We start from the raw sequence: 22,959 nt of genomic DNA on the forward strand, positions 1-22,959 counted from the left end.
AGCACTGTTACAGCCAAGTATTTCCCTGCTGTAGCAGTAAACCCATCCTCTCCACAGATGTGAGGTCTGTGTTCCCAATCCAGTTCTCAAAATGCATCCAAGGAGATTCCATGCTTAAAAAACATTATTATTACCAGTGGCCTGACCATTGATGCACTTTGGGATGAAGAGATAGTAAGTTTTCAAAAGCTTTAATTCCTTTCTCTTGTGCAGCTGAGCCAGGGCATCAGTGGCAGCTTAAGGGTTTGAGTCACAGATGGTCCCAGTTACATCTTTACCCCAAATCATCATTCCTGCTTATTAAATCTTCTCCTCGTTGGTACCTTGTGTTTTTTTAGAAATCATCACGGTATCTTAAAGCAAGATAACATCTGGTGAAAGTTTAAGTTGTCTGTGGAACTGACTCCACTTTCACATATGGTCAGGGCAGATGGAAAAGTGAGCTGGTTGAAGTTCTTGCTGCAGAATCTGTGACTTGAATCCAACACGTCCTCGGCCTTGTAAAATGCTGTAAAAACTTATTTCAAAGAAACAGCTGAAAACCATTTCTAAAATGCAGAAATTCAATTTATTATATTGAGAACATTAATTGCAAGAAGTCTTGCACTGCATTCTCTTCATTCTAAGTACAATACAGTACACTGTTCTCCACAATAAGTTACATAAAGGCAAATTTTATGTACATATAAAAAGGATCAGTGCCCAGAACTCTCTGTGCAGCATGTCTGCTATTCAGAAATCAACCACTTAAATCTTTAGTTGCTTTGAGAATTCTGGAAGCAGACTGAATTCATAAACAAATCTTGATCCCCTGGTTGGAGAAGGGTTTTCATCTAATGTCTAGATTCAGTGGAGACCATGACCAAATGGTTTAATCACTGAATTAGCATTCTCAGCACTCATTCTATAAACAAATGTATTTAAAAAATGAGGCATGCCATATGGTAGCATGTAAGACAACATGGAAAAAAAAAAAATGACCTGCCTGCATTTAAACTGTTTCTGCATCCCAAAATATCCAAAAGGGAAGTAGTGAAGTAGTAGTGCCATTGTACAAGGCACTGAGACATCAGCATAATTCTGCTTATGCATGCTTTAAAAAACAAACAAGCAAACAAAAAACCCCCACCAAGCCAGAGAAAGAAACCCAAAAACCAAAAAATGCCCTCAAAATGAGTAAGTGAAGAATAAGGCTGTTAGGCTAACAAGTGGAATGGACAGTGTTGTATGAAGAAAGACTGTAATAGCACTTTTTTTTTTCAGTCACTGGACCAGCTAAAGGCACAAAACTGCCTTCCAAGAACACGTCAAGAAAATGCCAGAAAAAGAATGCAAAAGGACAATATTGGCACAATAGCAAATGGGCCTCTCATAAATGTATATGGGAATAAAAAGATGTCTCCTCAGCTTAAATAATGAGATGTACAGGCAGGGACTTTAAATAAAGAGAAGTGGGGCAAAAAAAAAAAAAAAACTTCAAACAAATGAGCTTAATAGCACAGCTCAGTTTATAGAAGGGATTCTGTGATGTGGCATCTACTGTGGGAAAAGACCAGACCCAAAAATGCCCAGCTGGAACATTCCCAACTTGATCCATTACCGAGACAAGAAGGTGGTGTCTCTTTTGCAGTGTGTAATTTCATTATATGCTCTCAAGTTCTGCTGAAAAAGGGTTTTCATCCCCCCACCTCACATGAATTATTCTATATTCAACTGTATGAATGTCTCTTAATACAGGCTGTGAAATCAGCAATCTGAACAGCTGCTGTACCAGTCAGCACGTCCCATACAACTTTCATCATGAGATTCTTTTTCACACTTTTCTGCTGGTTCTACACTGAAAGGAGTGTAAGTGGAGTATCCTTCTAACATCTCAGTGAACCATACAGACTGAAATTACTCAAGACAACACAAAAGATTATTTATTTTGACTCTTAAAAGAATGCAAATATAAGAACTGAAATGTACCATGTGGAAAAGTGTTGAGTTTTCTGTTCCACTGATTTTTTTCAATCGATACTGAAGACACTTGTCTTGAACTACACACACTTCCCAATTTATCTGAGGTGCTTGAATTTGCAGGATAATGTAGGTAATAGCATATCAGTCAGGAATTACTTGGAAAACAAATACAAGAACCAAACCCTCCCCTAAACTCTTCTTCACTGAAAAAGAGAGGCACTGCATTTTGACGCGGAATTAAGGCTGTAAAAATGGTGCTGGTTCGCTGTGAATTTGAAGTCAAAAATCATCATGGGAGGGGTGGTGGTGGGGTGTGTGTGTGACATTTAACCCACTGCTTCACTGTTAGTCCTGTAAGCCTGCTTACGGAGGTGAGTCTCAATCTCCTCCCTGAAGACCAGCATCCCAAGGTGTGAGTGAGAGGCCTCGTTCATGGCTTTGGACTGGATGCACATGCGGTACTGCTCCGGAGTCAGCTCATCCGCACAGTGCTTCTCGTGCCAGAGGTGAAAGAGACCAGGAACAGGTGTCCTGATGACAATAAGGTCACCGTGCAAGTACTTTCTGTAAAGGTGAACGTCCTCACCACCCCAGCCTTTCACTTCCAAGTCAAAACCCCCTAGAAAAACAACCATCGGACAATGTTATTTTGGCACGCAAGTGTTCTGCATGCGCGGCAAAAAGAAAAAGCACTCCTTGGGTATCATATTACTAAATCTGGTGTGACATACCAGAAATTCTGGAGCAATAACCTTTAAGTTCTCCATGCCAAAAGGATATCAAATTGAGGGAGAGAAGCTTCAAACCTACCACAGCCTTTGTAGTGGAAGGAAACTGCCCGGGACACAAGATCATGCACTGCCGGCTTCAGAAAGTTGTTTAGAACAGTGTCTCCAAATCACATTATGCATGACATTCCCTTTGACAGCTGCAGAAAACTGTAGGCAAACCTCACTGGCTATGCTTTTGGATTATTTTTAGCAATCATAATGGATTTTAGCAGCTGGAAAATGAAGCAGTCATGCACCACATGAAAAGCCCTCTCAAAAATGCCAGCAATTACTCCATAGGACGCAACTCTAAAAGCTGGTTTAAGGAGAAGAACCTGTTCCACCATTTTTTAGCCCTCTTACCTTCCCAAAGCCATAGAAAAAATGGTCCCAGACTTGTGCACAGTTTCTAAACTCTAGAATTTTGAAGTCTCCGTTCAGCATATAGGATCCACATGGCAGTAAGACTGCTATTAGAAATCAGCTTGCATTCGAGCCATTATACGCCACATAAGGCTACATCATTACACCTACTGGCAGACTATCTTCAAGACACATCTTCCAAATTTAAGCATTTTTAGCTGTTCTCAGTTTTAACAGCAGGCCACGAGAGGGGGCCAGAGCACACTGCTAAAGCCTGGAACAACCGACTCAAACTACTCAAGATTATTTTAAAGCAAGAACTTCAATGCTTCTTGTCTAAGCTAGTAGTTTACAAGAGGGCTGAGTTTCTTCAACCTGATTTATTTGCTTCAGACAGTAATAAAGCACCAAAAAATGAAAGACTGTTACAAGTTCTCAAGGGCAATGCTTTTGCTAAAAATATTGTGACTTGTAACAGATTGGACATCAAAGTCTAGAAAACTGATTTAACTCATTGGTCAAACCTGTCAAGCAAAGCTGACTCCTCGGATTGGGAAAATAATGAAAGTAGCAAATGCAGCACTTCCCCCATTGTTATATAAGAACAGAGAATCAATTTTAAAACAATCTTTGCATGTGTTTTTTGGTTTTTTTTTTTTTCCTTACTGTTTCACCTTACCCACAGTCAGAAAGTCTGTTCGATACTGACAGGTCATACCAAAGCCAAAATCCCGCCAGAAACCAGAATCCTTCTTGTGCACCTACAATTTTAAAACAGGATCATTTTGAAATGCAAAGATATATCAAAGGTGGTTTTAGAGAAATTAGCTTTTCCAATAATTTTCTCAGAGTAGGATACAACTTGTAACACTTCTGGTATTTCTGTCTCATGCAGAGATGCAGACTTCCTCATTACCTGCTCTTCACACTTCATCCTTTGCCACCCAACCCCAAATACCTATGAGCTTCCATGTTCACCTACTGCCACACCACCTCTATCTTCCATGTATCAGCTCAGAGCAAGCAGTAAATTTTTGGCTGTCTGTTGCCAAATCATCTGTTCCAGGTATTCCAGTTCCTACCTGCATTCCAAGGCTACATTTGTCTCTTCTCCTTCTGATATGACAAGAAAAGTCTTGTGACAGCAGTCAGCAACCATAAAGTTGTTGGATTGCAGTAAGTTACTGGCAGGAGCTCCCTCCTCTCAGCTGTGAGTACCCAAGGCCATCTGCAAAATCTTCCCTCCTACTTTTAGTAGAGTCCTTGCAAACAATGGAGGGGACGGGGGTAATTTTGGTTTTTCTCTTCTTTTAGTAAAAGTGTTGAACTCTCCTATCCTCCAAGCCTGTCTATGTCAGGAGTTCCAGCTGCAAACCCCCATTTCATTTATGCAGTCTCTTGAAAGAGAGTCAGGCTGGACACTTGATCTTCAGGCAACAGAGACCTAGAAATCCAGCACTTCCTTCTGTCTGCCACCCCAAATGATCCTTCACAACCTATTCCCTTGAATGCTTGCAGAGTGTATTCATTATTTTGACTGCAAGCTTCCCTAGAGGAAGAAGAACTTCTTATTCCAAAAGCGAGATGAGATTAGTGGTGCAACAGCCAATGGTTCTGTTGATTGTTGGATGGCAAAGGTAAAGAAAACATCTGCAGAGGGTACAGCTGCCCACAGCATGAAAAAAGCAACTGACTGAACATCTTTGCCCACCTCAAGTTACATTGCACACTTCATGCAACTACCATTTGGCAGCCCAAGTGGAGCCAATACTGAGGGCAGCTTATCAAACACCACCATAACTTGTGGTGGTCTTTTTCCTCCCTTTCATCACTTCTTTATTTGCTGGAACATAAAAACAAAAGTAGCAGCCATTTTATACCACATCCTCTTAGAATACTGGCTTTCCAAGCCAGAATTAAGCAATAGATCAGAACTATCAACTTATTTTTTATTTGTTTTAAAATCTTGGCAGAACTCCAAGTTTATCTTAGAACAAGTTTTGTACTGTTTGGGAAACTTTCCTTCCAAGTGCTTTGCCCATAATGAAGAAAAGTGTTTAGATATGCACTGCCAAATGTCCTACCTCAAACAGATTATTAAGTTACACTTAGTTTTGGTTTAATACAAAGCACAACCAATTCTATCCAGAATAAATCACAGTGCTTACCAATTGTTGCTCCACAGGGGGTGGTAGATCTTGGTTGGCATAGACAATAGCAGGATTATAAAGGCTGAATACCACAGGATAAAAAACCTTTTTCCCTGGAAGTCAAAAGGTAATTGTTACTCACTCTGGGCAAGCTTTCTGAAGGCAGGAGGAAACTACAAATGTTCTCTTTATGTAAAATATTAGCTATCAGCCATCTAGTGAAAATAGACAAATACAGATTTGAACTATTAGGATTTTCCATTTATGTAGCCCATAACATTCAGTGGGGCAGAGTCCACAGGATTGAAAACATGTATGTACACATATTTATATATACTCTATAGGTATACATTTTTACATACGTATACATACTTAAATATGTCCAAAATTTTATATTCCTTATCACAGTTATCAGATTGTATGACAGTGTAAAATCACTACAATAATGGTATTTAACAAAGCTAAAAAAATAACCTAGTCCAAGCAACACCTTGCATAGCTTGAGTTTTACAAGTTTGCCTCTTAACACAAGCACTTAAAAATGTGTATATCCAGGATGGCCAGCAAGGGCAGTAAGCATGGTGAGTATCCTGTTGAGACTCTGATACCAGTTCTGTAACTATTACAGAAGTGAGAGAAAATTTTAAATTTTTTTTCCAAGGATTTCTTGTATTACCAGTAGTGCAAAGTTACCAATGGCAGCCCATGAGAATATTCAGCACCCTGATCTGGGCATGAACTCAAATGTGCAAGCAGCCTTTTCACTTGAAGCAAAGGTGACAAAATGTCAGTATGAGCTGTCAAGCATTCTCCCAAACTCCCTGTCCTTGTGAAAGCTCACAAGATGCTCCTGTCCAAAGTTTTTCCAATTATCTATGTAATTTGTTTCATTAAGTGCAGAGACAGACAGAAATGAAAGAAAAAGCAAGAAACAGAATCCAAATATCTGGCTATTAGCAGGTTTTCTTGCCTGTTTATTATGTGAAGAAAAAGTATCTATTCGTTCCAAACTGACATTAGAAGAAAATGGTTTCTGTCTGCAACAAATCTGGAATAAGAGTAAGCATTAAAAATAAACCAAACCAACAAACAAATGTTTTTACAGGAGAAAGTCTTAACTAGCATGCTTGTTAATCCAACAAAAAAACCTTTATCCTTCTTGGATAGCAGCTTGTAGAACAAGCAAGCTTCATAAACACTTGAGAGAAATGATCAGAAAATTTCAGATCTGGTACTGGAATGTAAATGTGGAATATTAGCTCAGTCTCTGTACAGTGAACACTGTGTAGCTCTGCAGAAAATATTTGTATGTGATGCATCTTGGCCACGTGAGTGTGAGAAGCCAAACCAAATTTGTTAAGACTGCAGCATAACAAAAATTATCTTCCACCCTAAGTAATGCATTGAGTTTTGTTACACAAATTAACATGCAGTCTAATTGTTAAAGCAATTAAACTGTCCACCTCTCTTTTAGACAGCCAAATATTAGGAAAACATGGAAATTGTACTTAATACTAGAAAAGGATAATGTCTTCTTAAAACAAGCTGCACCAAGGCAGAAGTTATTTCTCACTCTAAATACTATTTTTTTTGTTGTGCACAGAGTATTTTTCATTTTCCAAAGTGCTCTGTCTTGAATAAGCTCTACCACTGAAATAAGTTTACTATCTGCTCAGCACAAGTCAGGTTAAGCCAAACAAGAGGACAAGACTGGGTTACAACAACTGTGAAGGAACATACCAGGCTCAGCATTTAAGCGACAGCTGTTGAGGAACTCTGCTGTGAAATAAACATCAACATCACAGAAGAACATCAAGACCTCCCCTTTTTCCCAGGCTCTGGCACCCATGTCAAGTCCCCGGCCTCGGTTAAACTCCTCGTTCAGCGAGACGAGTGTGGAATTGTGGAAATTAGTTTCTCTAGAAGAAAAACACAGCCAAACCCAAAATAAAGCTGCAGGAGGGTGGAAGAGACCATTTACATTTTTTTCAGCATTTTTACAGTAATTTAATTCCGGAATTTTTTTTTTAAAAATAATTGTATCAAGATGAGATAAAACTCTCTGTTCCAGTCACTCGTCTATTTTAAGTGTCAGAGTTCAGATGTTGCAAAAAGATGGACCCCAGATTTATCTGACAACTTTACTATGCATTTAATCCCTCAAGAAGACTGAAAAGACCTTTTGGCAACTGGCACGAATTCAAGTGTCCTCTGAACTGATGATGCCATGTAGAAGTTGTCCCCACAAGCTAAGATGACCTGACTAATAGAGCGATGTCTCCATCAGTCAGTGCAAAGGGAAAGCCAGAGTCCTGGACCACCAGAGACAAAAACCCATCTGCTTGGTGATGCCAACATAACCCAGTTAGTTTGCTGCTCCCCCTCACCCTTTCACACCAGTAGCACACACGACTGCCCTCATCACAGGAGAGAGAAGCAGCAGCAAAAGGAGACAGGAAATTAACCTGGGGAGTATCTTCCAGGAAAGTTAAGTGCCTACTTCAGAGGGCAATGCTTGCAGTGAACACAGTGTAGATTATTTCAACAGCAGCAACAAGGTGAGGACATTTCACAAGGAGCACAGAAGGCAGCAGAGAGGAGCTCAGCTTGGTCTTGGCTAAGAAAAAAGAGATTACCAGCCCAGGGATGAGCATGAGAGTTCATGCAGAGGAGAAGCCCCTCAGCTACAGACTTACAGATGCTATTGCCAGTTCCACCCTTCTGGAGAAACAAGGAAAAAGCAGTATTTGGAAAGTTTACATCCATACCACTTGAGTTACCTAGCATACACTGAGGGCAAAGCTTAACTTCTCAGCCTGAGCAGCCCACCAGCCTGTTTGACAACAGCAGTCTTCCTTATGCAGTAAAATAGATTCTCCAGTGGAAGAACTATTGAAATGTAAACCTCAGTTCTAAAGAACTATCCAATCAATCTATTAGCACTGAATAGTCACTGCAAAAAGCACCCCCATTGGTTTTTTTTTGGCTGTTCTTTGAGAAACCTCAAAGCCACTGCTGTTGGACTTTTTCAGCCTGCAACTTGATTTTTAGTAGTCTTCATGAGACTTTTGCAACTTAGGATGTAAAATGCCAACCAGAAAGACTATACCATAAATAATTTTTACTTCTAATAACCTGTAACCAACTGTAAAATAATTCTTCGTGTAACTTCATCCTTTTAATAAAACATTTGCAAGTTAAATGACTGACATTGGATGGACTTACCTGGCTACAGACTCTAGGATGCTTTTTACTTCTGATAGCCCATCTTGGCCAAAATATACCACTGTGAGGTGAACACGTTTATCCTGATGGATACATACATCCCTACAAGCACAAAGATAAGCTCTTATCAATAATTATTTGCAACACAACTTAAAAGCTACTGCACTTAAAACTATTTGCAGGTCTAAGCATTCTGGCCAGACTTCAACTAGCTTATAAACCAAAGAAAGAAAAGTTTCCCCTCATTCCCCTCCTCTTTTCCCATCTTTCTCATCTGAATCAGAAGGTTCCAATACTGTGTGTCTCATTCCAACACATTATTTTATGAACAGGAGCACAAAAGCTGATGCAAACACAGATATGTTGTTCAAGATTACCTGTGTCCAGGTTCACTGTGACTCTGCCATTCATTTTAAAGGGGGATTTTGTGCAGTTTTACTTAAATCCTTTCATAAGGAGTATTTTCTCCATACAGTAGGTCCAATTACACACATCCCAAGGCAGTTGCACACAATGTTGGAATCATTATTTCTGTTACACATCCACCAGAGCAGGAATTCATTTTGAAAAGGTCACAAAATACTGAAAATCAGCAATATAGCTCACTGTATAATCTCATGCACCTACCTAAAGTTTTGCATAAATTGTGCAAATGCCTCAGTTCTTCCAGCAAGAGGGACAATAATGTTAATCATTGCTCTAGAAATATCGACCGTTTCACTCTTCACTTTCATGAGGGGTCCAAAAGGTCTGAACAAGGTGACATGCCTGTATTCCATACCATCCATCTTCTTATAAAACAGCTCATACTGTGTCCCTTTATCTCTTTCTGTACGATAGTAACCTGAAGAATAAGTCACAGGTAATTTGTAAAGGCAAAGATCCCAGTAATTGTATTTCAGAAACACTTTATTTCCTGAAAACTACACAGCAGTAAAAAATAAAACTTTGGGGGGGTAAAGCTGCTGAGTTTTTCCTACAAACAAACAAAAAAAATCCACCAACCACCACCAATCACAGTCGCCCTCCTACCCTCTTATAGCAGATCTGAGAAACTACCTCAAAAAACCTCCATCTTTTTAGATTTTATCACCCTACATCAGCTTCTCAGGCAGAATTAGACCAGGATCTTCCCAAGAAAATGGGAATACAATTATTTGCTATGGAGAAGGATTGTTGAAATCTAACACTGGCTGTCCTTAAGCCCATCAGCAAGGATCTTCCCTGGAGCTAGCTCACAGTACAAGCTGAGATCATCTGGCCAGCAATCAACACAACACAAGCTGTGGGCAGAACAAATGACACAGTGACTTGCTTGACAAAGCCTGTAAAATGTGAAATGTAATACCTAAAAAGAAAATAACGCATGTGGAAAATTCTGGAATGCTTATAAACTGTTTTCACTGCTGACCAGTAGTTACAGTGCTTTTTGGCCCATAAAGAAGTGGCATTTTACTGCAGCTATGGTCCTCTAAGGACACAAGAAGTTTTCTCCATAGCTGTAACACTGAGAAAACAATAGCAGTTCTGTATAAACAGGATTTAGAGGCATTTTGATCCCAATGGATAGAGAAACACATCCTGTTCAGAACAAATATTTGGGTTAGCTGACTGCTTTCATTTAAGGACCATCAAGGAAGAAAAGTCAACAGCCTCTTTAATTTTACACCAGGAAGGAAAAGACAAAGACTCATCTGTGCTCTGTGCTGGTAATCCTGTATCCATAATAACCTGAGAGTATGAAATGATGACAGGAATGATGATCCAACAAAACTGCCCTATGTACATCCCATCTCAACTCTCATCCACAAGGAAAAGCATATTACAGTGAAGGAACATAAGATGCTCTATAAACCAAACAACATTCAGCTGAGCTAACCACATGGACCACTGAGAAAGTCCTCAACAGCTGCACATCCCAAAGCGTGATGAACACACCAACCTTCACACCATGCAACCAGTGTGCTTCCCTTCACTGGGATGCCTCACCCACCTCTTCTCCTCCAATCCACCCCCCAGAGCAATTATTGTAACCTCATTTCTGCAATTCTCTCCCACCCTCCTACCCAGAAAGTTACAAGGAATGAGATAAGTGAACTGTTCTGGTCAGTATTGACACTGTCCTTTTGGGTTTTTTTTTTTTGTTATTGTTTTTTTGCAACTGGTATCAAGAAGGCTCAAGGTACATGAAGGATGAAGCCCTCAAAGATCAGCTTTTTTTTGTTTATCTAACTAGAAAAAAGTGATATACACCTTACAGTTCCATACACTCCAACCTTTTCCCTCTAAACCCCACTCTCCCTTGACAAGAGAGTCCTTTCCCCATATCTAATTCCCTCCATGGACTTATGTTCTACTTTCCTTCCCCAAAGCAAATCCCATTTCATTCACTGATATCCTTCTTCTGCCCCTGTCCTTTATCTGCCAACAGCCTCTTTTACAGCAAGCTCCCCATTCCCTCCATTATCCAGCTCCTTCTGGGCAAGTATGGATTATCCCCACTCAGGGGCCATGGGAGATGGAGTGCAGTGGAACAAACTGGTGCCATCAAACCAGAAGTTATTGAAAACTGAATCTAACTTTTCTCCCTCCAAACAAAGCTTTGCAAAGCACTCCTTTAAGACACAGAAATCCATCTCTCTTCCTTGGTCAACAGAGAGATGCATAAAATTAATGCTCAGGAAAAGTGTGGCCGTTTCTAATCAGTATTAATTACAAGTACTGACAAGGGTGTTCCAGTCAAACAAGGCAAGTCCAGTGGTGTCTGTTAGACTCTGAAAAAGATCTTACATCCCTCTCAGTCCTTTCCCACTCCAGCCCTTGAAAACAGCTTCTTGGTTATGGGAGCAGTGTTTGCACACCATGCTCCCCCATGATATGCAAGAAATACTTCCTACCAGTACTCCTGCATAAATTAAGTATTCCATGTTATATTCCTTTCTCTAGTATCCAACACTTGTTTCCAGATGGAAATACCATTTCCAGCACAAGGGAAGTTTTTACTTCATGTCACAGCTTTCAACTGCTGATCTTCAATCAAATAAGAAGTCTGGATGTCAATCTACAACAGAAGGCTTCAGTACAGAATAAAAATTTCTAGATTAAAGTAACTTCAAGAAAAGCACTGCTGTAACTTTTCTAAAGACCTTAAATATGAAAGTGTTGAGTCTGAGTAGTGCCTTGCCAACATTCAGTTTCTGGAATAAGATTCCAAACTTTTGAATCTCAACAGCCTTCCAGCACCACACTTCTTTTAAACCATGAGCGTGTGCTCCTCAAGTTATTCCTGCTGTGAGCTAACACCTTATGTAATTACTAATTTGAACACTTTTATGGGATTAAAACGTCTATGCACAGAAGCCAGAATTGAGAACAGCCAGAAAAAGAACCTGTGTCTATTTTACTTCTTAGTGTGTTCAGGTTTTTAGCAGTTGGGACTGACTCATGTAATAAGAACTGCTACCTCACCTTCCAACTAGCACACCCTGGCTGACATCCAAAATGGAGCTCTGTAAGCTAAGAGGTAAAAAACAGCAGAAATAATTTAACAACTGTTATTCCTGGTCTGTTAAACTTTACTCCTTTTGCAGAAGTTGTCTTTCTCTAAATTGAATTAAATCTAGGAGAACTAAGGATCAGTTACTAGCAAGGCCAAAAAGCTGCTCTTCCATTGCCTTTAATATTATTACTGGTTTTACTACCAAGAATGTGTTTGGTCTATGGAATTTAAGACCTATGTCTTTTTGTGTGTGTGTGCATTAAAATCCTCCATTGAAGTTCCCAGGACACTGGCCAGGTTCTGGTCTTATGCAGGAAGTTTTTTCCATGACAAAGAGTCCACATTATTCCAAGGACCCTGGATGAGTTTTGACATGGGGATAAACAATTTTTACACACCAAGGATAGATGGCCAGTCTACCCTGGAGATTTAGACCTAAAGGTAACTTCTGGCCTTTACCCAGTTCCATCTGGAAACACAGAAGGAAGAAAAATGCATCCAAACAGCAGCACTCCAATTCTGGTAGACATTCATTATGAAAACCTTCATTACTTAGTTGATTATTAACTTCTGAAAATATGCTAATGTTTCTATTCCAAAGGCTAATTTACAATGTCTATCCAATGGAAGAACTTATCTCTTTATAAAATAAACCCATTACACTGATAAATATAACCCAAACAGACCAGTTACACTGACAGTAAAGAACAGATGTCCATCACAGCTCCTCAATGAATCCTGCATCACTCTTTAAGATTTAACATCACAGGCTTCTGAAGACAGAGGACAGACATATGTAATAGTAATACCATCATGCTCTTCCCATCCTTCCCTGTTTCTCAGTATCATCAAACAATAGTCTCAAAGAAATCTATTTTTAATCTACAACTATCTTAGAACGCCCAATTCAGCAACCAGGGTCATTGTTTGTAATCCTAGATCCTTTATTTCTGAAAATTGTGGTGCTACTTTGTCCACTCTAAGGATACTCTTCATTCAAGGGGGAACTGTGTGCTCCTGTTTCTTGTATTCTTAGATCAAGTGGAAATGTTATGGAAAAAAAAACTAAGTGTTTCTCAAACAGCAACTATGGGACAAGGGTTTTTTTTAAGGTCAGATTTTTACCGCTTTAATATTAAAATTCTTCAAGTTTTATTCTGGGTAAAAAAGAAAAAAGGTAACAATGCACCACACAGAGTCCTACAGATCTGAGAAACATGCTGATTTTCTCTTCATCAGCAGAGCAAGTCAATTGAGCCTTGAGAAAAACAATTTGAAGCTTCCAGAAGGTACCTTTGTAGCTGCAGTATGTACTTGCAAAATCTTTTTTTTTTTTTTTTTTCCACTTGGTGCTATTGCTCAAAGCCTGCCAATAGCCATGACGTGGCTGTGGCAGCTGCACCAAATCACAACTCCCAAACAGATTTTGCATCATTACTTTGTCTGGCAACAATAAAAAATAAAAAATGACATCTGTTTGGATAACACTTGAACAGATTGCTCCCTGCCGTGGATACTGCTCCCTTGCACCACCAGGAGAAGTCACAGGATCTCTGCATAGAGACCACAAAGGCTGAGCAGGCCCCAAAGGAGAAGCACAAACAGTTAAATCAAGGGCATAAAGAAAAAGAACAGTGCAGAGACAAAAAAGTTAGCACCTCCCAGCATGTATTTTGAAGGTTTTGGCCTTCAAAATTAGTAGATTCAGACTACCACATCCTATTGAGTAATTAAGTGTACTTTTCTGGAAAAGTTTATTTAAGAGATTTCTATTTATAAAATAGGCAGAAGGCAGATTAATTTAAACTCATGGTATTTAGTCTATGTTCTCACAAGGGACTCAAATATAAGTAAAATATAAGTAAATCCTAAAATACAATAAAAAATATTCTTGATGCTTTTATAAATCATGGCAGTGATATTTCACTCTGCCATCAGAGGCAACAAAAATGCTGGGGAGGAACTTCAGACATACTCTGTAGAAGTTGAGATACCATTAGGTAGATCTGTTATAAAAGAGATTCTCAACTTATTTAAGCAGCCACCAAATTCTCTAAGGATTTACTAAAATACCTCAATGGATGTACCACATTACAGAGCTCAAGGCTTAAGTCTTGTATTTTACAAGTCTAGCAAAAAAATTGAAATAATCACCAGAACCAAATGTTCACCTAAAGGCAAATTTAGCCTGGTGAGATAGGAAGCTACAATACTTCTAGAATAAAAATTCCTGTTTCTAGGTTAGCTTATTTTTGTGGCACAGTTTTCTAAGATTTTCTAGGTAGATACAAGTTAATTTTGAGAAAAAAATCTTGCAAGTCAGAAAAAAAGCAGAATCAGTTTAGTTACACTAAGCATAAAATATGATGGTTAAGTATTACCTAATGCAGTATCACATTTTCTCTTTTTCTCCAGAACTAAAAAAAAAAATAAAAAAAAAAATCCATGCTCCAAATTTTTCAGCCTCCTGTTTCAAACTGCATAGAACTCTAGTCCAGTCCTAAATTACTCATTACAAAATAACCTATTAACAACTGAAGAGGATACAGAATTTAAACTGGTTTAACTCAAGATGACTTCAACAAACTGTTTCTCCAAATAAGCCAGGTTTATTTCTCCAAATAAGCTGGGTTCCATTTCTCACCTCCAAGGTTTGAAAACAATAGGGGGGGGGAAAGGTGTTAATATTCAGAAGCAGCTTATGTTTTTATTATTTTTTTTCTGGCCCTGTGTTTAGCCAATATTTTCACACATGAAACCAGAGAAAACCCACCCAACCCACAGCTTCTGTCTCAAAAAAAGACACTGCTACCTGTCACTGTGGCTGGCTGCTAGCACACCCATATTTTTTATAGTTCCTGTAATCCTATGCTTGAAGAGACTGCCTTTACAGCAAAAGGAAGGGAGTTTGATTTCAAAAAACATTTATCATTCTACTGGTAAGAAGAGGCAGAGGTATGAAGCACAGGCCCTAAATCTGCTTGATATCTTGGGAGGTCTGCAGTCATAAAAGGCAGTACACTAAGAAAAATAAACAGCTACTTCAGTAATGGTAAGAAAAAAATCTGCTGGACTATAAGCTGCCTCTAAAACTGCAAAGGGAAAGCAGCTGCTTGCTTAATGGAACAATTAAAAGGCTCCAAGAATGACTACCCCCAGACAAATTACTATGGTTTTAAGTAACAAAAAAAATTCTAAGAGCCAAACACTCTGCTAGCAGAGTTACATGGACACAGTTGAGTGGATTCTAAGCCTTGCCCCACCTTCTGGAAGGAGGAAGGGTACTTGCATTAAACTTTAAAGGCAGTAGCTGTTAAAAGCAGAGACTTTGTGCTACAGACCAATTACATCATCTCAGACTGAAAGAACTGATTATTTCAAGGCCAACAGTACCTTTCTCCAGCATGTTTGCTTAATAGTGCAGACATCAGTACTGCTGAGATCCAGAATCCCTTTTACAGTAATTCTCCTATAACATGGTCCAACTTTGGGGTTTTTTTATGGCATCATGAACTGTATTTAATACTGCAAATACAAAAAAGAGGTACTAGGGCAGTTTTTGTTAACACTCATCTCCATCAGCATTACACTGTGCCTTGAAAGCCACCTTCTATAGGAATTCTCACTAACACATCTCTGAAGGGTGCCACTAAATGCTGAAAGCACGATGTGCCATTATAAAAGCAAATAACAGCAGTTTTCAGTAACTGAACTTCCAAGCACTGAGAAAGAGTAAGAGCACAGTTCAAGGTTGCACAGCTTAGCAGAAACCATAACTAGTACACCAGGAAGGGTCTATTCAGGACACCAAGTTTTTTCAGCTGACATGACCAGAAGACACAAGCCTGCCAACCTCTCCCTTCCACGTCAGCACGCCAACCCTGACAGAGTCAAAAGCCTGACTATTAACTACAAGTGGCACAAAGAAAAACCCTCTAGCTTCACACTGACTTGCTAAACTATGCTGGCACAAGAGACATGAATCAATTCCTCCCTCCTGCTGCCACCAGTTTCACTGGAAGTCTTTCAGTCACTCAGTACCATAAGCTGTTGTATCACGCTGACTTCAGCTACAATAAATCATGAATGCCTCAGTACTTCAAGAAGATACAGCCTCCCCCATACACTCCTTTTGGTGAGCCCTTCTGAAATGGATTTCTTGCTTCCTACTCAAAACACAACCCTAAGGAAGCTCTAGTACTCTTATTATGAGAAATAAAGGTTCTCACCATGCCATTTCTGTTCAGGACAATATTCAAGTAGGTAAAACCCCTAAAAATATCAGCACTACTCAGTTCCTGTTGTGACATGCTATTAACAGGCTGGGAAGCATGCAGCAAACATACCTTCTATGAAATCACTGTCACCATACAGCTGTTTCTCTCCTACTCCATCATCTTCATCTTGTCCATCTTCTTCATCTGGATTATTAATAACTTCCAGGCCAGCCTCAATAACTTCCACCAACTCATCTCGTTTGTCCTTCCTAACAGGTTTCTCTTCTGGATGCCGAGTGAGCCCCATCTCCAGCTGGAATACTTTCATGGATGTAAAGCTTTCAAAAGGAATGACTCCATATTCACTTGGCAGCTTGGCCCCCACGCTCACCTCAGCTTTATCAATCTGGGAATGGAGAAACTCCAGGAGGTCACTGGATGCTTGTTCTTTGGTGCCCTGGTAGTTGACGCCATTGACCTTAGGGCTCTTTTTTTCCTGCAGGGATTTCAATTTATCACTCATTTCCTGAAGCTCTTGCTTTAACTGGGCAATCTGACGTTTCAGACTGGTGGCTCTGTTTTGATAATGCTCCTCCTGTTCCTGCAAGAGAGCCTGGTAGTATTCTTTACCCATGCTGTCACCTACAACACCAGGCAGAGATCCATTACTATCAGTTTGGGGAGCACACTCGAGCAAATACATGAGCAAGACTAAACTGAACAGTAAAGCAAGGCCCACTAAAAGCCAACGAGTCCTGGCTTGAATTACAAAGCCTCTTCTGGGCATTCTCATAATATTTCTGTTTCCAATCCAAAAAGATCACTTAGCTGCTCGTGCCTTCCAGGGAACATCACCCTAGAGTTCAAATGTTAGAAAAAATGACCATAATATTTAGTAGAAGTTTTGACCAAGTAGCTTATGAGTAGTTTTCAACCTTTGCCTTGATCAGGTGTCATTGCAGGGACATAAATCCAAGCTCCTGTGTTATCCATAACCATCAGCTCTCAGTTTGGCCGACGCCATACAATTTGTTCACGACTTCCTATCCCAAACAAAAAACTTTGCAGAGGGGAAGGAAGATGGAAGACACCAGCAAGAAGTCATACTTCCATTTCCTAATTGAACTCTGATTGAAGAATCTTAGACTATTTCAAGTTCAGAGAGAAAAGTCTGCAAAAGTCATTTTAGAATCGGCAGCAATTTTTCCCCCCACTATATCTAAGTCAGAGCAGTGTGCACTTTAGTAACAGTAATTTTCATTGGCTGATTTGGCTTTTCCTCTGGCACTTCAGTGTTTTATTCCCCTTCCCCTCCTTTTCTTGGAATCTGCGATTTGAGTCAGCAAAATGAAGTCAGAACCTAAAATTTAAAAAAAAGGCACATATTAGAACTACAATAAACAATCATTTGGAAAACACATGAACAAACTTGTAATACATGGATGCAGAGGACTGGGGGGGGAATGGGAGGGAAAAGGACAAAACCATTCACTCTTTCCACTGCATTACCCATCAGTGATTCCCTCCGACACAGTGTCCAGAAAATAGCAATATGGAAATTCTAATCAAATACATTTTCCATTTAGCTATCTTAAGCAGTATGGGTTCTTCTAGTTTCATCAACTTTTACTTAACTACCCCCATACCTTCTTGGTCTTTCTTGCTTTTTTGTCCTCTGTGGAAGGGGAGGATTCCCAAAACCCATGCCCTTCCAACTCCTTATATTCCAACAACTATCTTGAAGCAGCCAAAACTTGCACTTCCATTTGCTTTCACTGTAAGTAAGTATCTTTTAGGGAATAATTATTCACTCATGAATAAAGTATTGCAGATTTAAATATCAAAGTTCACAGGAACAGCATTTCAGAGCAGATCAAATTCAAGAGCCTCTCCAATACTCCCTGTATTCATGTTGGTCAGGTTGTTATTTGGCACCAGCAGCAGCCACACCTCCTGTCTTCCTCCATGCCCTCAAATAAGTCACAGTGCCACAATGCACTCCGTGCGTTCACAACAAACACCTTGGAAAAGTTTCTCCCCAGTTACATCTTTTTATCTTCTTCATGTGCCTTCCCACTTGGCTTCCAGCATCAGGATATTGCTTTAGTGAGGACCAGGTGCCACATATCAGTGGTATCATGACATTGAGCCACACCATCTGCAAAAAGCTCCAATAAAAAGGCCTAAAAGATAAAGTGATTTATTCCTACCACCAACACAATGTGATAGCTGATCCTAAGTTTGCATGCATGTCATGCACACCAAGTTTTGCATGAGCTGCCTAGTGCTGTCCAGCTAAACCTACAAGACTGCTTGAAGCAGTCATCAGTATTTCTAGTGCTCAAGTCACTGCCTCTGACCCTGTTCATAAATAAATTACCTCCATTATGTAGAAATCAGTAATACAGCAGCTTAAGGCATTAGTTATCTGAAGCCTTTTGAACTTGGGTAAGGCTGTGCATCACTTTGATACCAAAAGTGGCAGTTTTATCAACCCAGTTCTAGATGACAGTCTTTCAAGTCCAAATGAGACAGAAGTTAGTCACTCCTCACTGCACAAACACAACACTATGTAAGTGCAAGTTAAATGCCTATAAAGTGTGATCAACACCAGATGTATCCTCAGACTATTGACCAGGGTCCAGATGTGGTGAATCAGAGTGACACAGAATTAAAACCAACATACAGTATAAAACCAGTTCAGAGAAATGATGTAATACCATCCCAGGCTTTCTATAGCACGAAGTTGCTTATACGATGATTTTTTTCACCTTTCTTCCCAAATTCTTGTTCTGTTAGACCACAAGAGGTAAAGTCACAATTAGTGACAAAACCCCTTATGTTTAATTTAAATCTAGAAAAACATTACACTATCCTGAAGCTGCCCCACACAGAAGCTGGCACATCTTACATCACTCCAGGCATACTGAAAAATGATCAAATTACAGAACCTATACTGACAAACCCAATCCCAACTATTTTTCACTGCACAACCTTATTGCTGGTGCCAAAACCAGCAGCATTTTTGCACTGCAGTATACACACAAGCACAGCTATTGTGTAACTACAGGAATCAGGTTTCCAAGTGACAAGAGAAGCTTTTGGTACTGGGGACAGGGTAGGAAATACAGCTGAGCCTTAAGAAGAGAGTTTTTCCTTTACCTTTCTCCTCATTTTTCCAGGATAATTAAAGAACATCAAAGCATGTACTAGAAACCAGGAGCTAATGTGTGTAGTTAAGACTGTCAAAAGGGATTATTTGGGTTAACATGGCACACTTTGGTCACGGGAAGTGCAAGCAGGTGCAAACCTCAGCCAGACTTGGTTCATCACTGAACTTGCAGCCACTTAAGTCACACAACCTTCTACCCCCATGGCCTTTAAACAAACACAAACTGTTGTTAAGTGATCAACAGACACCGTTGAACTGGGCCACTAGCCTAGCAGGCCTTTCCTTGACTCTTGCTCTACCAATACACTGCCCTGTGCTCAACCTCCATGAGTCACTAAGTTTCTGTAGGTCTCATTCCTGTCTCAGAAGCAAGTGATGATTGATTTCCTGATGGGGTGACAAGGGGACACAATGCACCAGGAGAGGAAAATTCCCAGAGACAATAGCAGTGGGCAATGAAAGAACAACTCTGTTCTGAAAACTTTGCCTGTGGCCAAGTGTACATCATTCTGGTAAGCAGGGATTAAGAAAGTCAGGATGCCTCAACAGGGACTCCCTGCTAGCATTGCATCAGCAACACAAGAAGAACAAAAGACAATGAAAAACTGCAGATTTCTGAGCCTTCCTACTGGCACTGTACTAATCTGTGCTGCTGGGTGCAGTATTGCTTTAAGGAAGGGAGACAGTAAGGCACTGAAGCAATGGAAACCACATGTGGTGGGTGGTAGAGAGCTCACTGGTTCTTCTTCTAGGCTCTTGATTCCCTCCTCATTATTTGAAGCCATTTTGCACTGATGTAGTGACAGTCCCAGTACCAAGGCAGCCTCTGCACAGAGACAGCTCTTGCCTATTTATCTTTGACAGTTTTTGTGCATTTTCCCCATTACAGATTCCCTGTGGCCTTTAAAGGCAAGTCATGTTTGTGCAACTAGGTATGTTAAACAACATTAAAATTTTAAATTGTACATGGAGAGCTAAAGGAGGAAGTTAGCTGGCCAAAGATGTGGGCTGATCCAATCTGGATATCTCCTTTTTTTCTCCAATTTTACTTATGCTGAGAAGAGTCATAAGGGAGTCAGTCATATCCTTCAAGGACTGAGTGTCAGTCAATGTCTTCATTCTAAGCCCATCAGAAAAGGAGGGGTTTGAGTCCTCTATTTCAGCAGTCTCTCTTTTCAGAAAAAAAAATAAGTTTTGCATAGTTACAGCCCAAATTAGGTAAGAATTAGGCCTGGCACAGCACTGTTTTAGGAGTTCCAGGAACTACTCACAAGCTGTAGAAGATGGTTACTAGAGGAAGCAGGCTGTGAAACACCAGGATTAGCAGAAGCTCACAAGATCCTAAGAATCACAATAGGAAAATTAATTCAGTGTCACATGGTACATTCTGAAGTTTGCAGTGAGATTATCTGGAAATAAGTAATCATACAGAAGTCCCCGGGATCAGCACGTCAGTGTTTAGAGATTAAGCTCCAAATCTTTAAATTGCATATGCTGATATTTCACTTTATTTCAATTCTTCAAACAAGTCTATTTGAAACACCCCCTATGATCTCCAAAGAATGAGCCATCTGAGGCTAACACAATGCTTAAAAGATGTGCAAGTTTTCCAGAAGTAACTGGTTGTTATTCTTTCTGCATTTCCAGGGCCTTATGTATATTCAACTATGGAAATGCTTCTGTTCCTTACAAAAAGACTCATTGATTCTCTAAGCACAAGGCAATTGACCAGCATGCTAATTGAAAAGGCTTTAAAGTTTGTTGTTATTATATTAGCATTCTGTTTTGGTTCTTTGTTGCAAAGGATGAGTATGACTTTCAGAAGAGGGAAAAACATTTAGACTTAAAGCTGTGACCTAATTCACTGTGCACTTGATCTGTGCCAGACTGCACAGACATTCCTCATTTCAGCATGTTCTACTTCAGACGTATCCTTTCCATTCAGCATGCCCTAGATGGTCATAGTTTAGCTGCTTATGAAATTTCAGCTGATTTTCATAGTTATTTTATTGTTCATAATTTCACCCAGATGCCACAGATATTCACTGTCTCAAGCCCCCTCCACACACACACATTCTTCTCTCCTTGGCAAGTTACACAACAAAAACATAAGGTCCAGCATCATCCCCTGAATAACCCATCTGATTCTGAAGGATCAGTGAAAACAGAATTCTTTTTAACATTAGAGAAACACAGGGTATTTTCCTCTGCTGAAAGCAGCACAAAGCAAGCTGGCTGCCTTTGCTGCCACAGACAATCCTTGCAAAAACCTTACAAAAGGAAACCTCAAGTCATACCTTAAGTATGCAGAAACATAGCATCTCTGAGCATCTGGCTGCTGAGGCATAGCCTCAGGAAAGACAAAAAGAAATTTGTTCAGGGTTTAATTATACAGTTCTGGTCAAATGAGTACCAAAGTCAGATTTTTTTTCCACTGTTGGAAAGGTTAATAGAAAGGGAAAAGCAAAGAAGAGAAAAAATACCCAGGAGAAGAGTTAGAGGCCAGGGTTCTCGCTTTCCATAGCAAACTGATCTTTAGCCTGGTATCTCATCCTCCCTGGACTGCCTGAAAATAACTTGGTTTTATCACAATTCCACCATCTGATGCACTCACAGCTACAGCTCTGCCTCCCAAGCACACACACGCTGCTGGACAGGAGAGAACTCAAAAGCCACTATCAATTTATGGAAAGAACAGCTACATTCAGCAGAGAGTAAAAATTATCACAAAGCACTTTAGACCTTCCCACTTTAATAATAAATTCTGAAGAATATGAAAGCTGTGCTCATACACATTGCAACTATTACCCACATTAAAATCCATCATAGCGGGCACAAGCAGCAGCTTATTTTCAACTTTTAAAAAAAGTTTAGAGCATAGGACATCATTCCAAATACATCACAATGGGCAGGTTTAGTTTGTACGCCCAGAACTTCAGCTTTTCCACTCACATTACCTGACACTAAAGTGACTTTTCCTTCCAGCTACCTCTTAACAATTTTCATCAACATTTCCTTGAAATCTGAGATCCTTAATTCTTGTAAGCTTACCAGCTCCACTGGGTTGCTTAGTCTCCCTCTGCTTTCTTTGTTATAAACTCCCTCTGGTAAACACTGCCAAAGCCTGAGGCCCATGGGGGGTGGGGGGGCCAGTGACAACTGCACACTGATCACTCAGCATCTTATTTAATTTTCAATTAAGGACATGGAAACCTCAGTCAGCACGAGAACTACTGTATGCATTATGAATAGTCTGTGATGAATTATAAAGTGCTCAGGCAGATCTGCAAGAGGTAACTTCAGACATTTGTTTAGTTCCTAAATGGGAAGGTAAAAAGGCCTGTGCCTTTGGCACAGGGTTCATAGTAGTATTCACAGTACACCAGGAAGAAGTAATTCAGGCACAGGAACCTATAGGAAAAAGTTATGACAACAATCACAGGATTTATTACTGAAAAAGGCAGTATTTCTCTGCAAACAGGTTTATTTTACAAAAGCAGTACCATGTTCTTGCCAGCAGAAATGCTGTGCTTCAGAATAAAACTAAGACTAACCCTCCACAAGGCTCCTCTGTCACCTTAGAGACTTCAGTGCACCCCCA

General features: G+C 39.9%; 1 protein-coding gene across 2 annotated transcripts in view; it reads right to left on the reverse strand.

Moving 5' to 3' along the window:
• Positions 1-545: 545 nt before the first annotated feature.
• Positions 546-22,959, reverse strand: part of CSGALNACT2 (chondroitin sulfate N-acetylgalactosaminyltransferase 2) — a 32,329-nt gene continuing 9,915 nt past the window's right edge. For both annotated transcript variants that reach the window (XM_071749324.1, XM_071749325.1), the window contains exons 2-8: positions 16,316-17,546; positions 9,098-9,314; positions 8,471-8,572; positions 6,986-7,164; positions 5,264-5,358; positions 3,775-3,856; positions 546-2,581 (exon numbers count right to left, since the gene is read on the reverse strand). In XM_071749324.1, the coding sequence (XP_071605425.1) occupies positions 2,289-2,581; positions 3,775-3,856; positions 5,264-5,358; positions 6,986-7,164; positions 8,471-8,572; positions 9,098-9,314; positions 16,316-16,979 (1,632 nt within the window). In that variant the 5' untranslated portion in view covers positions 16,980-17,546 and the 3' untranslated portion in view covers positions 546-2,288. The remainder of the gene's footprint in view (positions 2,582-3,774; positions 3,857-5,263; positions 5,359-6,985; positions 7,165-8,470; positions 8,573-9,097; positions 9,315-16,315; positions 17,547-22,959) is intronic.

The sequence above is a fragment of the Heliangelus exortis genome, chromosome 7 (genome assembly GCF_036169615.1).
Source record: "Heliangelus exortis chromosome 7, bHelExo1.hap1, whole genome shotgun sequence".
Taxonomy (NCBI): Eukaryota; Metazoa; Chordata; class Aves; order Apodiformes; family Trochilidae; genus Heliangelus; species Heliangelus exortis.